Below are 19,228 nucleotides of genomic sequence, written 5' to 3'. Positions count from 1 at the left end.
CACCCCTTGTGGGATGGAGGGCAGCAGGATTTGAGAGACCTCTTCCAGCCAGGGACAAGTTTCTGGGCACCCAGGCAAAGATTTCAGCCTGGGACCTTAAAGTGCAGGGTGGCTGAAGACTACGAGATGCCTCCAATGTGTGGCTCACAAGGGACCTGAGTCACATCACAGCCACCACTGAGACACCCTCAGAAGCAGATCCCGTAACGTGCGGCCTGAGCAAGACCTGCAGTATTTCCCAGCCTTTCTCTGTGCACGTAAAGCTTTTGTTTTAGCCCCTCAGCACTGGGGAGCAGTCTCAGCTCCTGCAGTGGCGGGGAAGGCACCAGTGACTGCCAGCCCTGCCGTTACACCCAGAATTGCATTGTGTTGAACTAAACCAAGTCCCCCAGGTGTTCCCTGCAGCCGGCTGGATGGGCACAGATGGGACCTGTCCCTTCCTGTTCCTCTCAAGCATGTTGTTTGAGGAAGTGCTGGAAGAACAGGCCTGGAGGGATCCTCATGGCCCTGCACTGCCTGGGGCTGTGATAACTGATCATCTCCCTCCTGCAGACAGTTCCTGGGCCAGGTGCTTGAGGACAAGCAGCCAGCGGTGCTTATGGGAGTCCCCCAGGAGCATGCCCTCTGGGTGGGCAAGGAGACCTCAGGCTCATCACCCTGTTGGAGACCAGCTGGCCACTCAGAGGACTTGGAGTAGGAGGGACCAGTCCCACGACTCGTGAGGTGAAGGTGTTGACGTGTGCCTGGGGCCAGGACACTGCTACCTCCTAGGCCATCTCTCAGCTCCTGGGAAGACAGTGCAGGAGCAAGCAAATCCTGGAGAACAGCCTTTCCCACATTCCTGGATGCCAATGGCAGGGTCACCTATGTGTGAGAACGTGAGAGACCAGCAGCAGGGACATGGCTGGGGTGTCATAAGGGGTCCTGGGGCCCTTTCAGGCCAGTGACTTTCAGGCAGGCCTTTTGGAAAATCCTAGGCACATGTGATTCAACCTGCACACGCCAACAGCTGGAAGGCCTGGCAGCAGCCGTCTCAGGGCATGGTCTTAGTGTTGACAGGCCACTGTGTACCTTCCAGAGGTTGTGCTTATGCTGGCCGTGTTTAGAAGAGAGAGCCCTTCTTTGCTGGACCTGCTGCTGCTCTGTGCCTGAAAAAGTCCGGCTGGGGCCCTGGCCCTGATGCTGTGAGGCAGGGCGGAAGATGGGCCTGCACCCGTGGCCCGCGGCCACGCTCTGGTGCCCAGAACAACTGAGCTCGCCCCTCCCCTCCAGCACCCCCACCTCCACCTGCCAGCAGGTCACTGCTGCCCAGCTGCTGGCACTGTGCCTAGCTCTGCCAAGCTCCCCGGCTGCTGGTGGAGCTGCGAGAGAAGCCACTGCCCAAAGCCAGCAGCTGACTGGACTCCTGCCCTTCCTGCAGTGACAGGGGCACCTTGGTGCACAGGGACACAGAGCAAGGAGCCCAGCAGGCTTTCCTGGGCATGCCCAGTGTGCAGCCATGCAAGGACAGGACCAGCTGCCCTGGCGTCCTGGGCACAGGGACTGCACGAGGGCTGGCACCTAGGGACCTTGTGCCGATGCTGGGCCAGCAGGCAGCTGGCAGGGGAGGCTGCGGCGAGGCCCCGGGGCCCCCATGTCACAGTGCTGTCCCCCGGCAACGCAGTCACAATGCCCCGGGGCAGCAGAAGAGGCGCAGCCTCCCGGGCCCCCTGCCAGAGCACAGAGCTGCCTGCAGCCAAGGGCTCTCGGGAGGCTCTCGGCAGGCTGTCCTTGGGCACGAACACACCCCTGCGAGGGCAGCAGGGCTATCGATGGCTTCCGAGCAGGGCACTGTCGCAGGACATGCGGGGGCACCAGTGCCTGCACCTCCGGCCACCGAACGATGGAAGCACTCAGCAGTTGCACCTCCATTTGGTACGGAGACCTCCTCCTGGCCTTCCGCTCACCTTCCTTCCAGCCCTTGCTTTGCACCTTATCTGCCCGGCTTTGCTGCTGAGACCACTCACTGCTCTGCCTCACAGACTCGTCAAGTGCCTGTGTCTGCCACTCCGCTCCCTAACACTGCCTAAACACGGCCGGAAGAAAACCAGGATGCAGAAGACAGGCACGGTGAGACCCTAGGATGCCTCTTTGCCAAGGAGAGCGAGAGAAGGGGCCTAGCCAAGAGAGGTGCACCACTCTGCAGCCTCCTCAGGCCATGAGGGAGACGTGACAGCCCCAAAGCACTAGTGATCTCTCTGGCCCCACTGGCCTGCACTTCCCATTGGCAAGAGACTGCAGGGAACTGAGGAGCCTGGTGCTGGCCCAACCACTTTCCCGTGCACTGCAACAAAGCTCTGCCTTCCTCTTGCTCTGCCCCTGCTGCCCTTGTTTCTCCCTTTGTGGTGGCCATTGGTGTTGCGGCAGGAGCTTTCTGAGGAGACTGCATGAGCTTCAGCAGTGCTGAGACAAAGCCCGAGCTGTCCTGTGCTTTTGGGGTGGAGAAAGCCCTGCCTTTCCGGAGCTCCCAGGTTGGCTGTGTTCTGCATTGTGCTGGCTCAGGGGGTGCTGCTGGGTGTTTGGAGCTGTCCTCTGAAAGCTTGTGGTGACCTCAGGCATCTGGTGCTTGTCCGGCCCTCAAGGGGCATGGTGGAAATTGTCTTGGGGCTGCTCCACCTTGGGAGCTGTGGCAGCGGCATTTGCAGGAGAGGTCAGCGGGGAGGGACATGCTGAGGTTGAAGTGCGCGGTGCTGTGTTCTGGTGCTAGTGCAGAGCTTGGAGGCAGTGCACTGCGCAGGGCTCGAGTAAGACTGCTTGGGCGTTTGCAGGAGCTGTGCGGGGTTTGACTGTGGAGTGCTTCCTTCCTCCAGCGAACAGGAGGGAGACAAGCCAGCCAATCAGAGAGGCTGCCTGTGCCCACATGTCTCTCCAAATCATGCTCTTCCAGCGGGCTTGCCTGCTGAGTGTCACGCAGGGCTGTTCTGCACTTGCAGCTCCCCAGGGAGAGCTCCATTCCACTGCTCCTTGGGAGAGGGAAACACGGCTCTTCCATAGACTGCAAAAAGATAACAGCCCTCTCATTCTTTCTGAAGCCGTTTCCGGGCCCTTGTTGCCACCACTGGAATGCAGGTTCCAGTGCACAGGAATCTGCTGGCTCATTGCAGGACTCAATGTGGTGGCAGGAGTCAGCAATGGGTACTATGATGCATATTGTGAGGCAGTGTTCTGTGTGTGCTTTCAGTCAAATGACCTAGAGCAGCTCGTGATGCTCGTGGCAAGTGGCCACGACCTGGCCTGTGGCAACTGCCCCGCGTGCAGCACCTTTGCTGGCCTGCTGAGCGAAGTGGCCCTCAGTGCCTGACCTGGGACAGCAGAGATGGGTCTTGGAAAGAGCCTCAGGAAATGGCTGCCTGGGATGAGGACTGCTGAGAGCCTGATGCAGATGGGAGGTCCGAGCTCCCTGGCAAAGCCTCGCAGAGCTGCTGGAACTGGCAATCAGGTGGCCCTTCCCCATCACTGCATGAATGTTCCCCCTGAGGACAAGGGACTCTCGGAGGTGCCAGTTCTCCTTGCCTGTGCTTGGCGTCTCGTGCCAGTCTGCACCTGTGGGAGGTTGCAGCAGCACGGGCAGAGAAGAGGTTGCCTGCTGATTGGGGACCGATAGCCTTCTTTCTTCAGAGGAAGTGCTTCCAGCCTGATGGGACAAGGGCCTGTGCCAGCAAGGGCTTTTGTTGGGAAGCACGGACTTGGGGCGAGAGAGTCCTGCTGCAGTGCCCAGCACCTGCTCTAAGATTGGGCCTTCGGCTTGTCTGAGCCTCACAAAGACTGCTGATCCTGTTCCTCTTCTGCCTGGGACTCCTCCAAAGACGGAGAGAGCAATACCAAGTGACAGCAATGTTTTCACAGTGTTTTCCCTCTCCGGAAAGCAGAGGCAGGTCAGCATCTGCCAGCTCCAGGTCTCTTCAAAGCCCCATCAGCTGAGCTGACCCAACGAGGCCAAGGCAAGCAGGCTGGAAGGCTTTGCTCCTGTCCTCGTGTTGCGCTGCTGGGCACTGCTGACCTCTGCATGCCTCCTGTGGGAAATGGAAGTGACACCTCCCGCCACTGTCAGCAGCCATTCCTCTGGGAGCGGAGACTGTGCCCAGGCATTTCCTGACGGGAAGGCAACGGGCTGAATCTCACAGCTGAGTCAGCCCTTGTGTAGCCATTGGATTGTGGAAGAATTTCCATTGGAGGAGTTGTCTGCAGGTGCTCTGATCCAAGTCATGCTCCGAGTAGGCTCGGATTCCAAGCCGGATGTAGCTGTGGTCCTTCAGAGACTGGAGCAACCCCTTGCTGGCATGAGAAGACCCCCACACACCTTGAGATGCCCAAGGGCACCAGGCCTTTTCAGCAGGAGATCAGTGGGAAAAGTGAACTCGAGGGCCTGCAAAGAACAAGGACATCCTTTCTCGGCAGCCAAAGACCGTTCCAAAGCTCCCCATGCAGATCTGCTTCGGTGCCAGATGCAGCACCCAGGAAATGCAGGGCATGGGATGTGAGGCTGTTCCAGGTGGTTATCCTCAGTGTCATACCTCTCCGCCAACCCTCTGGAGCAGCCGGTGGTTTCCTGCAGGGCCCGGGAAAGATTTGTTTCCCCCCAGCTCTGTCAGTGTGTGGTTTTTTTTTTTTTTTTTGGCCACTCTCTGGAGCCCCTAAGGTGGCTGCAGGTTGAGAGAGGAAAGGGGTTGGGCAGCGCTGGTGTCTCGAGCCCTGGTGGGCATGAGAAGCCTCCCAGGGCTGGCCGGGAGGCAGGCCTTGCTCACATGCACAGGGAACAGCCGATCGCCAGCTTTGGGGTCAGGAAGGAATTTTCCCCCAGGACACATTGGCAGCAGTCCCTGGGGGTTTTTCGCCTTCCGCTGGAGCAGTGAGCACGGCCCATTCCCAAGGCTCCTCTGGGCCCTTGCAGGCCAGTGGCTGCCTGCTTGCAGCACCAAGACCCCAGCTGTGTCCTGCAGCTCTCAGTTTCTCCCTGCCCTGGGGCAAGTTTGTCGCAGGAGCTCAGGGACTGCCGTTGCTCCCATATCCCTGGGGTGTTCTGGCTTGTGCAAACAGCACAGTGTGTTTGGAAAGGCTGCAGGCTTGAGGATGAGTGAGGAGCTGCCCCTTGTCATCTGTGCCTGCATGCACACAATAAAAGCCAAGTGCTGTTCTCCTCTCTGAGGTGTGCTGTTTGTGTGGTGCATGTCCTGGCTGTTGCCTGAGAGCTTGCTGCTGCAGCTGCGCTGTCAGGAACTGCCGGTCCCCTCCTGCCCATGGGGCTTGTCATCTTCTGACCTTTCTTTATCTTGCTTCTCTTTGGTCGAGGCTGCCAGGATATTTCATCTGTTCCAGTGCAATTGCCCTGCTGTCTGCACTCTTACAAATACAACCCAGGATAAGGCTGGCCATCTTTGCTACAGGAGCAGCCTGCTGGCTTCTTGTCAACTTGCTGTCCACCGGGTCCCCCAGGTCCTTTCCTGCAAAGCTGCTTTCCAGCCAGTCAGCCCCAGCGTGTCCTGCTGCTGGGGGTTATTTCATCTCAGGGACCGGACTTGGTTGAACTCCCCGTGTTCCCATCAGCCCGTATCATCAGCCTGTGCTGCCCCTCTGCTTAGCAGCCCTGTCCTCCAACAGGTCAGCAACTCGCCCCAATTAGGCATCATTGATGAACTGGCTGAGAGTCCACTCCATCCCACCATCTAAATCATTCACAAAGACAAACAGCATTGGCTCCAGTATTGACCTCTGAAGAACATCCCTGGTAACAATTAGTCAGTTGGGCTTTGTACCACTGCTCTCCACCCTTTGAGCCAGGCGGCCTCCAGCTCATTTCCCACACCCTCCATTGCTTACTCCTCTACCCCACCTCTCCCCAGTTTGGCTACAAAGATGTTATGGAAGACCATGTCAAAGGCCTTCCTACATTCAAGGAGTGCATGCACTGCACCCCTCCTTGTCCACACAGCCAGTCATTCTGTCACAAAAGGCAGTGAGATTGGTCAGGCACGATTTGACCTTGATGACATCATGCTGGCTGTTCCCAACGCCTTCATGTGGCTGGAACTAGCTCCAGGAAGATTTGCTCTCCAGGGACTGAGGTGACGCTGACCAGCCTATCACTCCCCAGATCCTCTTTCCTGTCCTTCTTGAAGATGGATGTGATGTTTGGCAGGCAGGAGGGGAGGGCCAGGGGCCGGGCAGCGGCTGTGGGGCTGTGCCAGCTCCTGGTGCATCACTGGTCCCTGCAGTGGGGAGAAGAGGGACAGAGGATGAGGCAGCACGGGGGTGGTGGCAGGTTGGCAGGGGCAGGTCGGCAGGGGCAGGGGACAGTGGGGGCTGCAGCGAGGGGTCATGGCCGGTGCTTCAGCAGCAGTGGCTGTCGCATTCACTTCACAGGCCAAACTCCTGCACTGAGCCCAGGCAGAAACAGGCCATTTCCCTGGTGCCCGTGCCACCCTCCCAGCAGGACGGGGACATACAAGGAGTGTGCTCTGCCTGTTGCGGTGCTCAGGGCAGCTCCCCAAGGAGCACAGCTTTGCCTGAGGGACCTCTTGGTCCTCGGCCTCTGCTCCAGCAGCTGGAGCAAGAATAAAAGCTCGTCGGCCAGGCCAACATCCCCCTGGCACAGTGCCTGCGACAGCCTTTGGTGCCCTGTCCCCCACAGCCCTCCTGCTTTGGCAGCCTCCACAGTTTCTGCACCTTACCCAGCCCTGGCCATGCCCCACACAGGGGTTAGCACACAGCCATCCCCAGGGTCTGCTGGGGTCTGGGCCAGGAGAGAGGCTGCCTAGGCCTGGCTCTTCCCCTCGATACCAGCACTGAGCCCAGCAGGAACAAGCTGGCCGCACAGCAAAACTCGCCCATAAACCTGGGCTGTGCAGCCGGGGCTGGAAATGGCCTCCACTCTCCTGTGCCCAGCATGTCTTGCTTCCCCTCCACGAGACCTGGTTCTGCCCCACAAACCCACCGATGTGTGTCCTCACCCCAGGGAGTGCATGAGTGCTGGCCTGCCTGGCCACTCCTGGAGCCTCCCCTATGCTCCCCGCAGGGCCCCGAGCTGGTGGTGCTGCTCTGCAGAGCGAGCGGGTTGTGGTGCCCCAGGGCCATGGGGTGACTCCACACTGGCCATGGTGGTTGGGGCGAGAAGCAGGCCCAGCTCGACAGGCACCATTGCACCTGACAACCCCTACCAAGGGGTCTGTGGTGTGGATGATGCTCTGAGCAATCACAGGACATTTCAGATGGCTCAGGCTGTGTCCAGGTGTGTCCCTAGTGAGTCCACGGTGTTTCAATGAAGGTGACATGAACCACTCTCCAGGCTCCCTTCCCCATGCCTGCAGGGTCCCCACTGTGGGTATCTGTCACCAGCCCTGCCATAGGGCAGACAGTCCCAGGCAGATACCGCTTGACCATTCAGCACCTCCAGGAACACTGGGCACCCACAAGTGAGAGCTGAATGCATCCCTCATTCCCTAACACAGCACCCCATGAGCTCATTGCCTTGAGCCCATGGAGAGCCCTGGAAAAGCAACAGGCCCTTTCAGGGTGAAAACCCTTGAGTGAATTATTGGCTCCAGCCTTGGAAGATGAAATCAACTTTCAAGCACAGCACTGAGGAAATAGTCTTTTATTAGAACCAGGCCAGCTCCGAAACAGTGATAGACATATTCACAGAAAGCCTCTTGTTCAGACAGGCTGGGTTTGTGCCTCTGGAGAAGTGGGATGAATTCAAACACTTCTGTACAAACATGATTATCACAGGGAGAATGCCCAAAGCACAAGAGTTGTCTGAGATAAATTCAAGTCACTTACAAAGAGGGATGAGCAGCCTATTGCTGCTGAACTAGTACCAGTTGAATCAGTTTTTTCAGTGCCTCCTTGAGCTCCTTGTTCCTCATGCTGTAGATGAGGGGGTTCACTGCTGGAGGCACCACTGAGTACAGAACGGACATCACCAGATCCAGAGCTGGGGAGGAGATGGAGGAGGGCTTCAGGTAGGCAAACATGACAGTGCTGACAAACAGGGAGACCACGGCCAGGTGCGGGAGGCACATGGAAAAGGCTTTGTGCTGGCCCTGCTCAGAGGGGATCCTCAGCACAGCAGTGAAGATCTGCACGTAGGACAGCACAATGAAAATGAAACACACTGAAGCTAAACAGATACTAACCACAATAAGCCCAGCTTCCCTGAGGTAGACGTCTGAGCAGGAGAGCTTGAGGATCTGGGGGATTTCACAGAAGAACTGGTCCATGGTGTTGCCTTGGCAGAGTGGTATGGAAAATGTGTTCCCAGTGTGCAGCACGGAATAGAGGAAACCACTGGCCCAGGCAGCTGCTGCCATTTTGACACAAGCTCTGCTGCCCATGAGTGTGCTGTAGTGCAGTGGTTTGCAGATGGCAACAAAGCGGTCATAGGACATGACAGTGAGGAGACAATACTCTGCTGAAATTAGGAAGACAAAGAAAAAGACCTGGGCAGCACATCCTGTGTAGGAAATGACTCTGGTGTCCCACAGGGAATTGGCCATGGATTTGGGGACAGTGGTGGAGATGAACCCGAGGTCGAGGAGGGAGAGGTTGAGGAGGAAGAAGTACATGGGGGTGTGGAGGTGGTGGTCACAGGCTACAGCTGTGATGATGAGGCTGTTGCCCAGGAGGGCAGCCAGGTAGATGCCCAGGAAGAGCGAGAAGTGCAAGAGCTGCAGCTCCCGCCTGTCTGCAAAGCCCAGGAGAAGGAACTCATTGAGGGAGCTGCTGTTGGACATTTGCTGCCTCTGCGCTTTGGAGGACTGTGCAGGGAGGAAAAGATATTGACAAGTTAGGACTGACTTGGAACAAAACCCACAGCATTTCTCAGAGCAACTCCCCACACGTCCTTTCTCCTTACCAGGAGGACCTCTCTTCACCTCCTCTACTTCTGCTCTAATCTCTGCTTTCAGAGTATACCATGGGGAACAGGGTCCTCTGTCCATGGGCTCCAGAGCAGTCAGCACTGCTTGTTACACACACACTCAGAATCAAAACAGGATGGTCAGTCGTTGTGCAGTGACAAAGTGTCCTTGCAGTGCTGTCAGCAGGAGTAGGTGAGACTCCTGAACCCCTGGTTGGCTCAGTTCTACTCCAGTTGGCTGGGAACCCACGTGACCACCCAGCACATACATAATTCATTGCTGTTGATGCACCTTAACCACATAGTATGTGGCAATAATTGCAGGAACACTTTGTATGGACTATTTACAAATGTCTTAGCTATGCACACTCTGATCACTTTTGCAACAAGGACACTTCAGGATACCCCACCCAGGATTTTTATCAACACATTTCAGCATACAAATTGGACTAGACACAGCAAGATTTGCCATGGGGGGATTTCTACAACCTACAGAAATTCCTACCTGCAGGGCTGCCATAACTCTCAGTCAAATATTTAATTGCCTAGGTCCAGTCAAGCACCTAGTTTCAAGGTGGTCCATCGTCTCAGGACAACCTATTGTCTCACCTGTGCAGATGACTGGCCAGGAAATTCTTGGGCCAGGCAAGGAGCTAATGACCGAAGTGCTCTGGGTGTGCACACAAGTGTAGCCCTGGTACCCAGCCAAAACCACAAGCATGACCCCAGAACAAAACTGCCTTTTCATATTTGAAACTCATCTGTAACTTCAGTTCCTTAGCACTCACCAGATGCTCTGCCACACTGGGTACATGCAGATAGCAAACAGCAACATGTATTTGGGGGTGGGGTGGGAGGGCAGTTTCTGGGGATGGATGACCTGAGCTGAGTGAGGGGGATTTCATACAGTGACCCCGTGGGAATACTCTCCATGTCCTGAGGAAGAGATGACATTAGCATCCAGCCCATCAGCCTCTGGAAGAGAAGAACCCTGGGAGGAATCCATCTCCTCTTTCACCCTTCTGAACAGAGGTATCTCTATCCGAATCAACCACCCCCAGCTCCCTTTCGGTGCAAGGGAGGAAAACAGGCACATGAAGGCAGGGGTTACAGGACCCATCGCAGAGGTCCTCGTTCCACTAAGATAGATCCTATCCTCACATCAGTTTACCACCTGCACCACATCTGCAGCCACAATAGGGGTTGTGGGGCAGGGGGTACAGGCAAGCTCTGTGTCCACATCCTCTCTCCAATTAAGCCTACTCCTAATGTGGAAGGGGTCTGCAACATCTTCACAACCCATTCTCCAGAAGAAGGGCTGTAGCAGAGGGGCTTACTCACCACACATGGGGCACATCTATTGAAGGGATAGAAATCCTTGGCTTTTTCCATTACTAGAGAATCCTGAGGGGCAAAAGTGTTTGGGTTAGTGCATTGCCCAAAAGAGGATGTCTCCTTAGGGAGGCTTGGCACATTCTCCAGCCCTACAGACTGCATGGCCCAAAGACCCACAGGCTAGAAGGGATCTTGGACCCCTCGCTCCCATGCAAACACCTCCAGATGGGCACGCAGGAAAGCCTGCATCTTACTCAGCTGTGCACATCCCCCTGCAGAGGAGGTTTTGCTCTCAGCCACTCTGTCAGGCAGTGGTAAAATGGGCACATACAGGAGAGAGGCACATCTGCTCTCCTGGAGGTTGGACTGCAAAATCTCATGCCCTGGATGCTGTGGCCTTGCAGGCAGAGGCTCTGCTAGGTGGCAGAGGGGACACAGGGGCTGGCTCAGGGGAAGGCATCTGCATTGCAGAAACTGTCAGGGAATTGCCCACATCCACCCTCCCACAGCCTTTCCTGTGAGAAGTTTCCTCTCTTTCATGCATTATCCCGCTGCTGCCTGGCACTGTCCCAGGGGCAGATATCTTCAGGTTTGCATGTGTAAGGAGCAGCTAAGACCAACCCTGAGGAGGCTAACAAAGATTATGGTGATGCTGCGTGTACACAGAGGGGTGGCTGAAGGGATTTGCTGAGGTTCCTTGCAGACCTTTTGATCTCTCAGTGGTGAAACAGTTTAGGAGTCGCAGTTTCTTGTCTAAACTAAACACCTCTGTTTCCATTGCAGCCCTGTCAAAAGATGGGGAGATTAAGCACAGACTCAGGAAGGAAAGCTCTGCCCTTTGCACGTATGACCAACATATACCTTGCTCCTGAGAAGTCCCCTTCAGAAAATGTCCTGGGGGTGAGCTAGAGCTGAGAGCAGCCCTGAGCCATGCAGCACCCTCTCAGCAGGAGAATGAACCTGCCCCAATGTGGGTCACTCCTTCCACCCACAGCTTCTCCCTGCAGCACCACCATGGGGAGTTCCCTGGGCAGGCTGAGTGCTGACCCTCACAGGCAGTGGAGTCACTGCCCCGGGTGCACAGCACCCTGGGGCACAGGGACACTGCTCCGAATTACAGGTCGTGCAGACCTGGGTGCACTCCCTGGCTTCACACCCCTGCACCATCCCCTCAAGAAGGTAGCTGTGATGCCCTGTCAATCTGACGGTGCGGCTGGGAATCTCCGCTCTAAAGCACCACCTGCTCCAAACAGGAGAAGCTGGGAGAGCTGCCCTGACAGACCCTATCAGCTCTGGAAGGTGCCAGCTGCAGAAGAGCCCTCCAGAAACCACAGCAGTGTTGTCCTGCAGCCAGAGACTTACTGTGTCAAGGGCAGTGTGGATTTCTGCTCAGAGTGTGCTGCTCTCAGCTGTCCTCCTGTTGCTGACTGTCTTTCACTTCTGAGTCGCTCCTCTCATCCTGGCGCCTGCAGGCAGCACCCTGAGTCTTGCTGCTCCTTTAAGAGGAGCTACTCCTGGACAGAGCTGTCTCTCTGCAGTGCCTGCCAGGTTGCCATGGGCTCCCGCAGTCCCAGGAGCCAGGCCCAGCAAAGACGTGACTTTCTCTGTGCCCTGTGCACCTTCAAGAAGTTCCTGGGGCTCCAGGGCTGACATCTCCTGGAAGATCATGTGGTCAGCCCTGGAAAATCTCCATTCAAGTAGCCTGAAATAATCACCGATGGTCCCTCCCTAAACAGTGGAGAGAGACTGAGTTCAGCATTCCAGTTTGTCTCATCACAAGATGGTTTTTGGGACAGGTGGAAATGTCCCACTCTGGAAGGGCCTGCTCCCATGTCATAAGAAGACAGGACATGTAGCCAGGGAGAAGAAGGGAGTTCATTTGTTCATGCTTTAGCAATTAGTTTAGAGGAGTCAAGCTAGGCATTAAATACCGATTCGGAAGCTCCCGGGATGCAGTAGGATTCAGTTCCCTCTCATGCCCTCCACAGCCTCACAGGAGGTGGGATTCCCCTTGCCCAAGTTTTGGGGTGCATAGTGTGACTGTCTGCTTCTTGTCTAAGCTCCCATTGGAATCAATGGAGATGGAGGGTGGGAGTCAGCTGGTCTTACACAAACAGCTTCTGACATTTGAAGTGTCAGAGGTAGTCCAAGACATGTACCAGTCTCTCCTTGCTCTGATGTAACAGCTCTGAAACCCACATCTTTCTGGGGCATCAGCTGCCAGGTGGAGAATCTCCTTGGCCATTTGAAATGACACTAGCTGCCTACTCCTGCAAGAGCTCCGCTCACCCTGAAGCTGAGACCTGTGCAGATCCTGATGTTGCAAACAGCTGATGTAATTCAGTGCAGACACTTGGTTTAATGCAATGACAACAGGCCTGCAGGGCCATGTCACATGCACAGGGTGTCCAGCACAACCACCATGTTTCTAGCAGATACAGCTCAGGACCTACAGGAAAATCATGCCACTCTGGAGTGGTAGCTGGACAAACACCCCAGGGCATCGCGAGTCTCCTACCTCTTCCCAAGCAAAGGATTCCCACCACTGCCTTCAGGCAAAGTCTATCGCATCTACACCCAAGCATGCTGCAAAGATGGAAGGTACTTTGCACCAAGGTCTCCACACATATGCCTACACTCTCCAATCCATCTAGTTCTCCTCTCCCTAAAGCTTTTCTCACCCCCCAGTGATATGAACAGGGACTGTACTAATGATGCAGCTACAGCGTGGCTAGATTGCAGGCTGTTCAGGCCCAAGGATGTTCTTAGTGGCACCTTGTCCTTCCTGGACATCCAGTCACCTCCGTGACAGGCCCCAAGGTGCTGCAAAGTCACCTTGGGTACAAAACACTTTTCCTGCCACGGCTGCATGGCCCAGCTCTGGTTCTCTCTGGCCTTGAGTACTGCAGGCTTTGCTCCCTTAGTGGGTGCCTCATATCATCATTTTGTTGCTATCTGCACTCTACGCCAGCAGGTCTCTGTGCTGAACTTTGGCCTTTGCATACACGGTGTCCTTGGCTCTGGGGAACAGGTTTCACAGCAACAGCGCTGCACTCAGCCCTGGTGCCACAGCTGAGGTTCTGCAGCCCAAATATACACAAAGGCACAAAGCCTGAGCCACAGAACAAGAGGAAGGGGAGATGCACAAGCTGTTGCAGAACTACAAAAGCAACCTTAGGCAACCTGAGGAATTCTGTGGATCACAGACCCCAGTTCCTATGGGGAGACTTTAATCTCCCTGGCATTCCCTGGGAGGGCAATGCAGCAAGGCAGAAAGAGTACAAGAGGACTCTGGAGGGTGTGGAGGACAACTCACGAGCACAGCTAAGCAGGACAGGTCAAGAAGGGTGACACTTTCCTGGACCTGGAACCTGCAAAGAAGGCAGAAATGACTAGGGGTGTCATAATCAGTGTCAGCCTTGCTTGCAGTGGCCACGAGGTAGTGGAGCTCCTGCTCCTGAGGGGAGCGAGGAAGAAGAGTAGCAAAGTCCACACTCTGGATGTCAGAGGAGCAGCCTTGGGCCTACTGGGGAGACTGGTTGAGGAATCCCATGGGAGGCAGCTCTGAAGGAAAAAGGAGCTCAGGAAAGCTGGCAGGTCTTTAAGGCAGCATCCTCCAAGCTCAAGAATGGCCCATTCTGATACCCAGCAGAACAAGCAGACATCCCAGGAGACAGGGTGGCTAAATGCACAACTGAACAACAGTACAAGAAGGCAGCACACAGGAATGGGCAGCAGGGAGAGCCTGCAAAGGGGGAATTCAGAAATATTGTCCAGGGAAGTGGGGAAGAGGAATCTGGTCAGAGCAGATGCAGATAGGTGTGGGGAACTCAATCCCTTGGCTTCAGGCTCTGCCAAGAATGTTTCCCACACCATTGTGCCTATACTAAGGACTCCCCAGGACAAAAACAACCTGGAATGAAGGAGGGTAGAGTCAGGAATTATTTGCAAGACCACAAATCTATGGGCTTGGATGGGCTGCAGACAAGGATGCTGAGAGAACTGGCCTCTATCTAGCAAGGCCTCTCTCTATCGTCCTGGAAAGCTGTGGAGGCTCAGGAAGGTCCCAATGCCTGCAGGAAGGCCAATGTTGCATCCATCTTCAAAAAAGGCCAAACGAACAGTGCGGGGAACTACAGACTCTCCAGCTGCACTTTGATCAGGAGAATGTCATGGATCAATCCATCTCGGGTCCCATTTTGGGTAAATGAAGGAGAAGGTGGTGACAGGGAACAGTCAGCATAGATTTACTGAGGGTAAATCATGCCTCACCAACCTGATGGCCTTCTGTGTTAAAAAAAAATCTATAGTCGTGGATGAATGAAGAGTGAACGTCTGTTACCTTGACTTTAGGAAGGCTTTTTGACACTTCCTCCCACAGCATACTCGCACACCAAGTAGGACTTTATGATCTCAGTGGGTAGACAACCAATTGGCCAAATAACTGGTTGGATGATGAGGCTCAGAGGGTGGTGGTGAGTGGGTAGTGCTCTTCCTGGAGGCCAGAAGAGAAATGGAGCACCACAGGGTCTCCATTGGAGCCTGTCCTGCTTATCACCCTTACGAATGACCTGGAGGGAACAAATTTTATCCTGTTTGTAGATGACCTCAAACTGCGTGGGAGCAGTGTTATTGTTGAGGGCTGCCTTTGAGAGGGACCTAGACAGGCAGGAGGAAAGGGCTGTCAGGAATCTCATGCCATTCAGCAAGGACAAATGCCAGGTTCGGGCACCTGAGACAGACCAACACTGTGGCGGTCTGATTCACGGACTCCGATGTGCTGGATCAGAATCAACTTTATTCAAGCAAGCAAGCCCTTTATATAAGCTCTAGCCCAGATCGGTACTTTCTCAAAGGTCATGTTCCCATCATCACTCCTTCTCATCCCGTGCGGCTACTACCTTATCTACATACTGCTATTTATTCCTCCCAAGGCTTTCAGCTCCTTAACTCTATCTTGTCCAATCCCTCGCTGTCTGCCCCTACATCTCCCCCTTTTTTATTTTCTAAACTAAATATTGCCAGTGCAGTGTGTATTTGTACAACAAGTACTTGATGCAAAGTCCTTCGAGTCTTTCTCTGCATAAGGCTTATTAAGCAGGGAAGATAGATAGCAAGGGCTAGAAATCTTAGCAAGATTACCAATCCACATGCCAGTACCTTCTTAACCCACGACCCCAAACCTAACGTCCAGTCCTGTCCCTCAAAAGGGTTCCACTCTGATTCTATCTACAACTTATTAGTAAGGTCGCGTAGTCGCGGTAAGCTTTTATGAATCGATATTGACCCTGCACGAGGCAGGCAGGTATTGCCAGAAAATGTCCCGACATGGACTCATCTTAACTGGCTCTCAGTCCTCATTTGGTGTTTTGAGGGATGCGTCAACAGGTCGAATCAGCCGTGCAGGCATCCAACGAGGCCCGTTACCTGTAGAGAGACAAGCATAACCTTTCCCCCACGTTATTAAGTCTACTGGTTCACTCCATTGACCTGTTTCCAGGTTCTTGTAGTGAACCTGAGGCTGTCCTCGTCACGTCGGGTGTGAGAAATGCTTATTAACTGCACTTTGGTCTGTATGACGGTTTAAGAGGTTGAGAACATATAAGGCTTTCCATAGCTGCTCTTGTGGGGAGGCACTGGGGCTATTCCCCCTTTTTAGAGTACGATGGGTACGTTCCACTATTGCCTGGCCAGTTGGGGAATAGGGAATTCCGGTCACGTGAGTGTCCCCCAGGTCTGAGGAAATGCCCGCGTTCGTTGTATGCGGGACCATTGTCAGTTTTAATTAGAGTGGGAACCCCCATTGTGGTGAAACAGGCAAGCCAGTGACGACATACATCATGGCTTTTTTCCCCAGCATGGGCAATAGCGACAACATAATGGGAAAAGGTATCTACAGAGACATGGACATATTTCAATTTTCTGAATAAGGCATAACGGGTAACGTCTGTCTGCCAAATACTGCAGGGTTGCAGGCCTCGAGGGTTGGTCCCTAAGTATGGTGGTAACAGGGATACATTTTGGCAATCAGGGCAACTTTGAATAAAGTTTTGGGCCTAGTCCCTTGTGATATGATAATTTTTTTGTGGCGCTTTTGCATTTTAGTGGAAAAAAAAAAATCGTGGGACAGTTTAGCCTGCTGATCCAAAGTCCCTTGCTGGGTTCTGCTGAGTTTTCCTCCTTTGTCAGGAATGGGCAATCCTCTTGACATAGTTGGACCAACTCTTTTTTTTTTTTTTTCCTTTAATCACACACACTCTTTCTCTCACTCTCTGGGAACCACACTCCCACCCCCCGAGTCTTTAACTGCGAGGACTGCTGTCCCTTCGCAGCGGGCGGCTTCCTCAGCCAATGGGTGCCCCGATCGGTTCCCAAGCTATACGCACTCACACACAGAGCACTGTTCACGCTCACACCAGTCACAGTGACTCTAGATTTCTGTCTTACAGTTTTGCAGTGCGCCTTATGCTGATCAAGCTGCGCACCCCTTCTCCGGCCGGACCGAGCTGGGACTTAAAACCCACTCAAACCCTGGGGATGGGACTCGCACCCGTCCCCATGGTACGCCTTACGGTGGCCAGCCCGCGTACCCCCTGCCTGGTACGCCTTACGGTGATCAGCCCACGTACCCCTTCAGTGCACTGTTCCCAGACCAGGATTTAGAATTTAGGCGGGAATTTAAGACTCACCTTTTCGGTGCCTCTCGGTGCCAAAGATCCCAGGTGAACTCACCCGATGGCACCAGATGATCGTTTGGAGATGAGAGGCCCTGACAGTGGTTGCCTAGGGTCCCATCGGGGGTGCCAAAATTGTTATGGAAACTAGGCTTGTCGGCCACCATAACAGGGCCCTAACATGAACTGTCCTACAGTAAGAAGAACAATGCCCTAAATCTGACTAAGAATAACTATAACTAATAACTAGGACTAATGCTCCTAATGGTGCCGAATAGCTCTAACCAATAACTATGGCCAATGCTACTTAGGATGCCTATAAGAAATAATTGACCCAAGGGGAACTAAAAATAAGAACTCTATCCTACACTTAGCCAAATACCTACGAACTTAGACCCCCCGCCCCGCAACTGCTCTAAGAATTCTCTAAGTAACTGCCTAAGAACCCACTAAGACTACAATAACTATACCTACACTATCTTCATACTACTTATCTTCCTAATCCTAAAATACTAATAATCCTAACTAACTTATCGCCTGAAGAGAGCTGTGGTAGGCTGGTGGGAGCCGTTCCTTGGTGCTGTCTCCGTCCTGCAGCGGAGGTGGAGGGGAGTCCTGGCAGGGAGGTGGCCCCGTGGTCGGCCCTGCCTCTGCCGGGCAGATGTTGGTGCCCGGCAGTCAGGGGCAGGCCAGGAGGTGCCGCGCAGCCCGGCGCTCCTCAGCCTCCAAGGCCGGCGCCTTGGGCTCGGCTCCCCCGGGCTGAGTGCCAGCCCCAGCCTGGTCTTGCTGGGGGGCCGTGCCCTGGCTTGTGGGCAGCGGGGGCCTTCTGCCGGGCTAGCACCGCCTCCTCCTCTTTGGCCCCTGGGGCAGGTCCAGGGGCTGCGGGGCGGGCTGCCCCTCCACAGGGTCCACCTGCATGGGCTCCTCCTCCTCCTCCGCGCGCTCCACCTCCACGGGCTCCAGGGCGGCTGCGGCACTCGGCAGGAGGGTGGCGCGGCGGTCCCAAACGGTCGGGCCCATCTTCCTCCTGATGCGCAGCGCCGCCTTCCTCCTCATCCACAGCCGCTCCGGCTGGCTCATGGCGGGCAGGAACGGAGAGCACCTTCCTGGCCCTTCTCCCACCAACGGTCTCCCAGCGGCTCTGGAACAGCGATGCTGAGGTCACTGATGATGACATAGGTGGGCCATGGTGACGGCATGCCTGGTTCTGTCCCCGCCTGTGGGGGCCCTGCCGGGCTCTGCCCCGCGGGGGGATCCTGGGGGCTGGAGGGGGCCCCCATGGGCAGGGCCTTGGTGAATGTGTGTGTGTGTGTGTGTGTGTGTGTGACAACTGGGAAACCAGGGGATCCAGGGCCAACGACAGTACCGACTGAGTGTCTAAGGGCAGTTCTTGGAGGGAGCCACAGTGCGGGTGTGTGCGCGTGTGCGTGTGTGTGTGTGTGTGTGAGTGAGGGCCGTGCTGGGCACAGATGGCTCGGTTTGGGAGCAGGGCTCTGCAGGGGCCCTGTGTGCGAGGAGACCACGAGCTGCCCTGGGCCAGGCTCAGCCACTTCCAGCCAACTCTGCAACAGACAACAACAGCCCATTGCGCACCAGGACTTCAGGCAGTCAGAGGAGCCCATGGTGCCTCTGCTGCAACGTCCTGAAGAACGGGCAGGAGACGCTGCAGGCAGGAGACACAGGAGGAGGCACATGGGAGGAGATACAGGAGACATGAGAGGCCCCCGTGAGGAGAACTGTGATGAACCATGTTTGGAGAAACAAAAGGCAGGAGCTACGTGGCAGGGGACATTGTCAGGCAAATGGCTGGAGTTGCACTCTTGCAAGGAGGTGCTCCATGCTGGAGCTGGTCCTCCTCTGAGGGCACCGTGGCCCGGGGAGGAGCCACGCTGCAGCAGGGACAGCCCCGAGGGACCACCGCCCAGGGAGGACCCACGCTGGAGCAGGCACACGCCTGAGGGACAGCTGCCTTGGGGGGAACCCGTGCTGGGGCAGGGGAGTGGCTGCTTCCTGTAATGTGACTAGTAGCCTGTGGAAAGCAAGAAACAGAAGAGAACCCTGTTCTTTAAACAAACCGTTTCGAGAGTGCTACATGTATGAAAAATAACAGGGTTGTCCAAGGGGAACAGTCACTCTTTTACTCCACTCTAGTCCCTGATTCTCTTCACACACTTTCTGGCCATCTTGTGCAAGCTGAAAGCCTCCAGGTTCGCAAGCCTTACTCAGGTCCAGGACAACAACCTCCACTGCTCTCCCCTCAGGCACCAAGCTAGGCATCTCCACGGAGAAGCCTATCAGGCCACCTTTAAGCACAAATACTTAGAGA

The 19,228-nt window shown here is 55.2% G+C and overlaps 1 protein-coding gene across 1 annotated transcript; it reads right to left on the bottom strand.

Annotated features, from left to right (window-relative positions):
• Nucleotides 1-5,655: 5,655 nt before the first annotated feature.
• LOC135325553 (olfactory receptor 14A16-like) lies at nt 5,656-14,612 on the bottom strand. The gene is made up of 4 exons (XM_064503665.1): nt 14,571-14,612; nt 13,545-13,685; nt 7,878-8,792; nt 5,656-5,748 (listed from the first exon to the last, which is right to left on the bottom strand). The coding sequence occupies exons 1-4, from the start codon at nt 14,610-14,612 to the stop codon at nt 5,656-5,658; spliced, it is 1,191 nt and encodes a 396-aa protein (XP_064359735.1).
• Between the last annotated feature and the right edge of the window lie 4,616 nt (nt 14,613-19,228).

Source organism: Dromaius novaehollandiae, unplaced genomic scaffold (genome assembly GCF_036370855.1).
Source record: "Dromaius novaehollandiae isolate bDroNov1 unplaced genomic scaffold, bDroNov1.hap1 HAP1_SCAFFOLD_31, whole genome shotgun sequence".
Taxonomy (NCBI): Eukaryota; Metazoa; Chordata; class Aves; order Casuariiformes; family Dromaiidae; genus Dromaius; species Dromaius novaehollandiae.
Note: the sequence above shows the minus strand (reverse complement) of the source record. Positions and strands in the feature narration are given on the sequence as shown.

Coding starts and splice junctions, on each gene's coding strand:
- LOC135325553 (XM_064503665.1), bottom strand. CDS start 14,612: ATGCTGTGGGAGGAAGTGTCAAAAAGCCTTCCTAAAGTCAAG. Junction 8,793..13,544: donor TGTCCTGCTTAGCTGTGCTC/GTGAGTTGTCCT, acceptor CTCCCTGCACAG/TCCTCCAAAGCGCAGAGGCA. Junction 5,749..7,877: donor GGAACAAGGAGCTCAAGGAG/GCACTGAAAAAA, acceptor GATGTTCTTCAG/AGGTCAATACTGGAGCCAAT.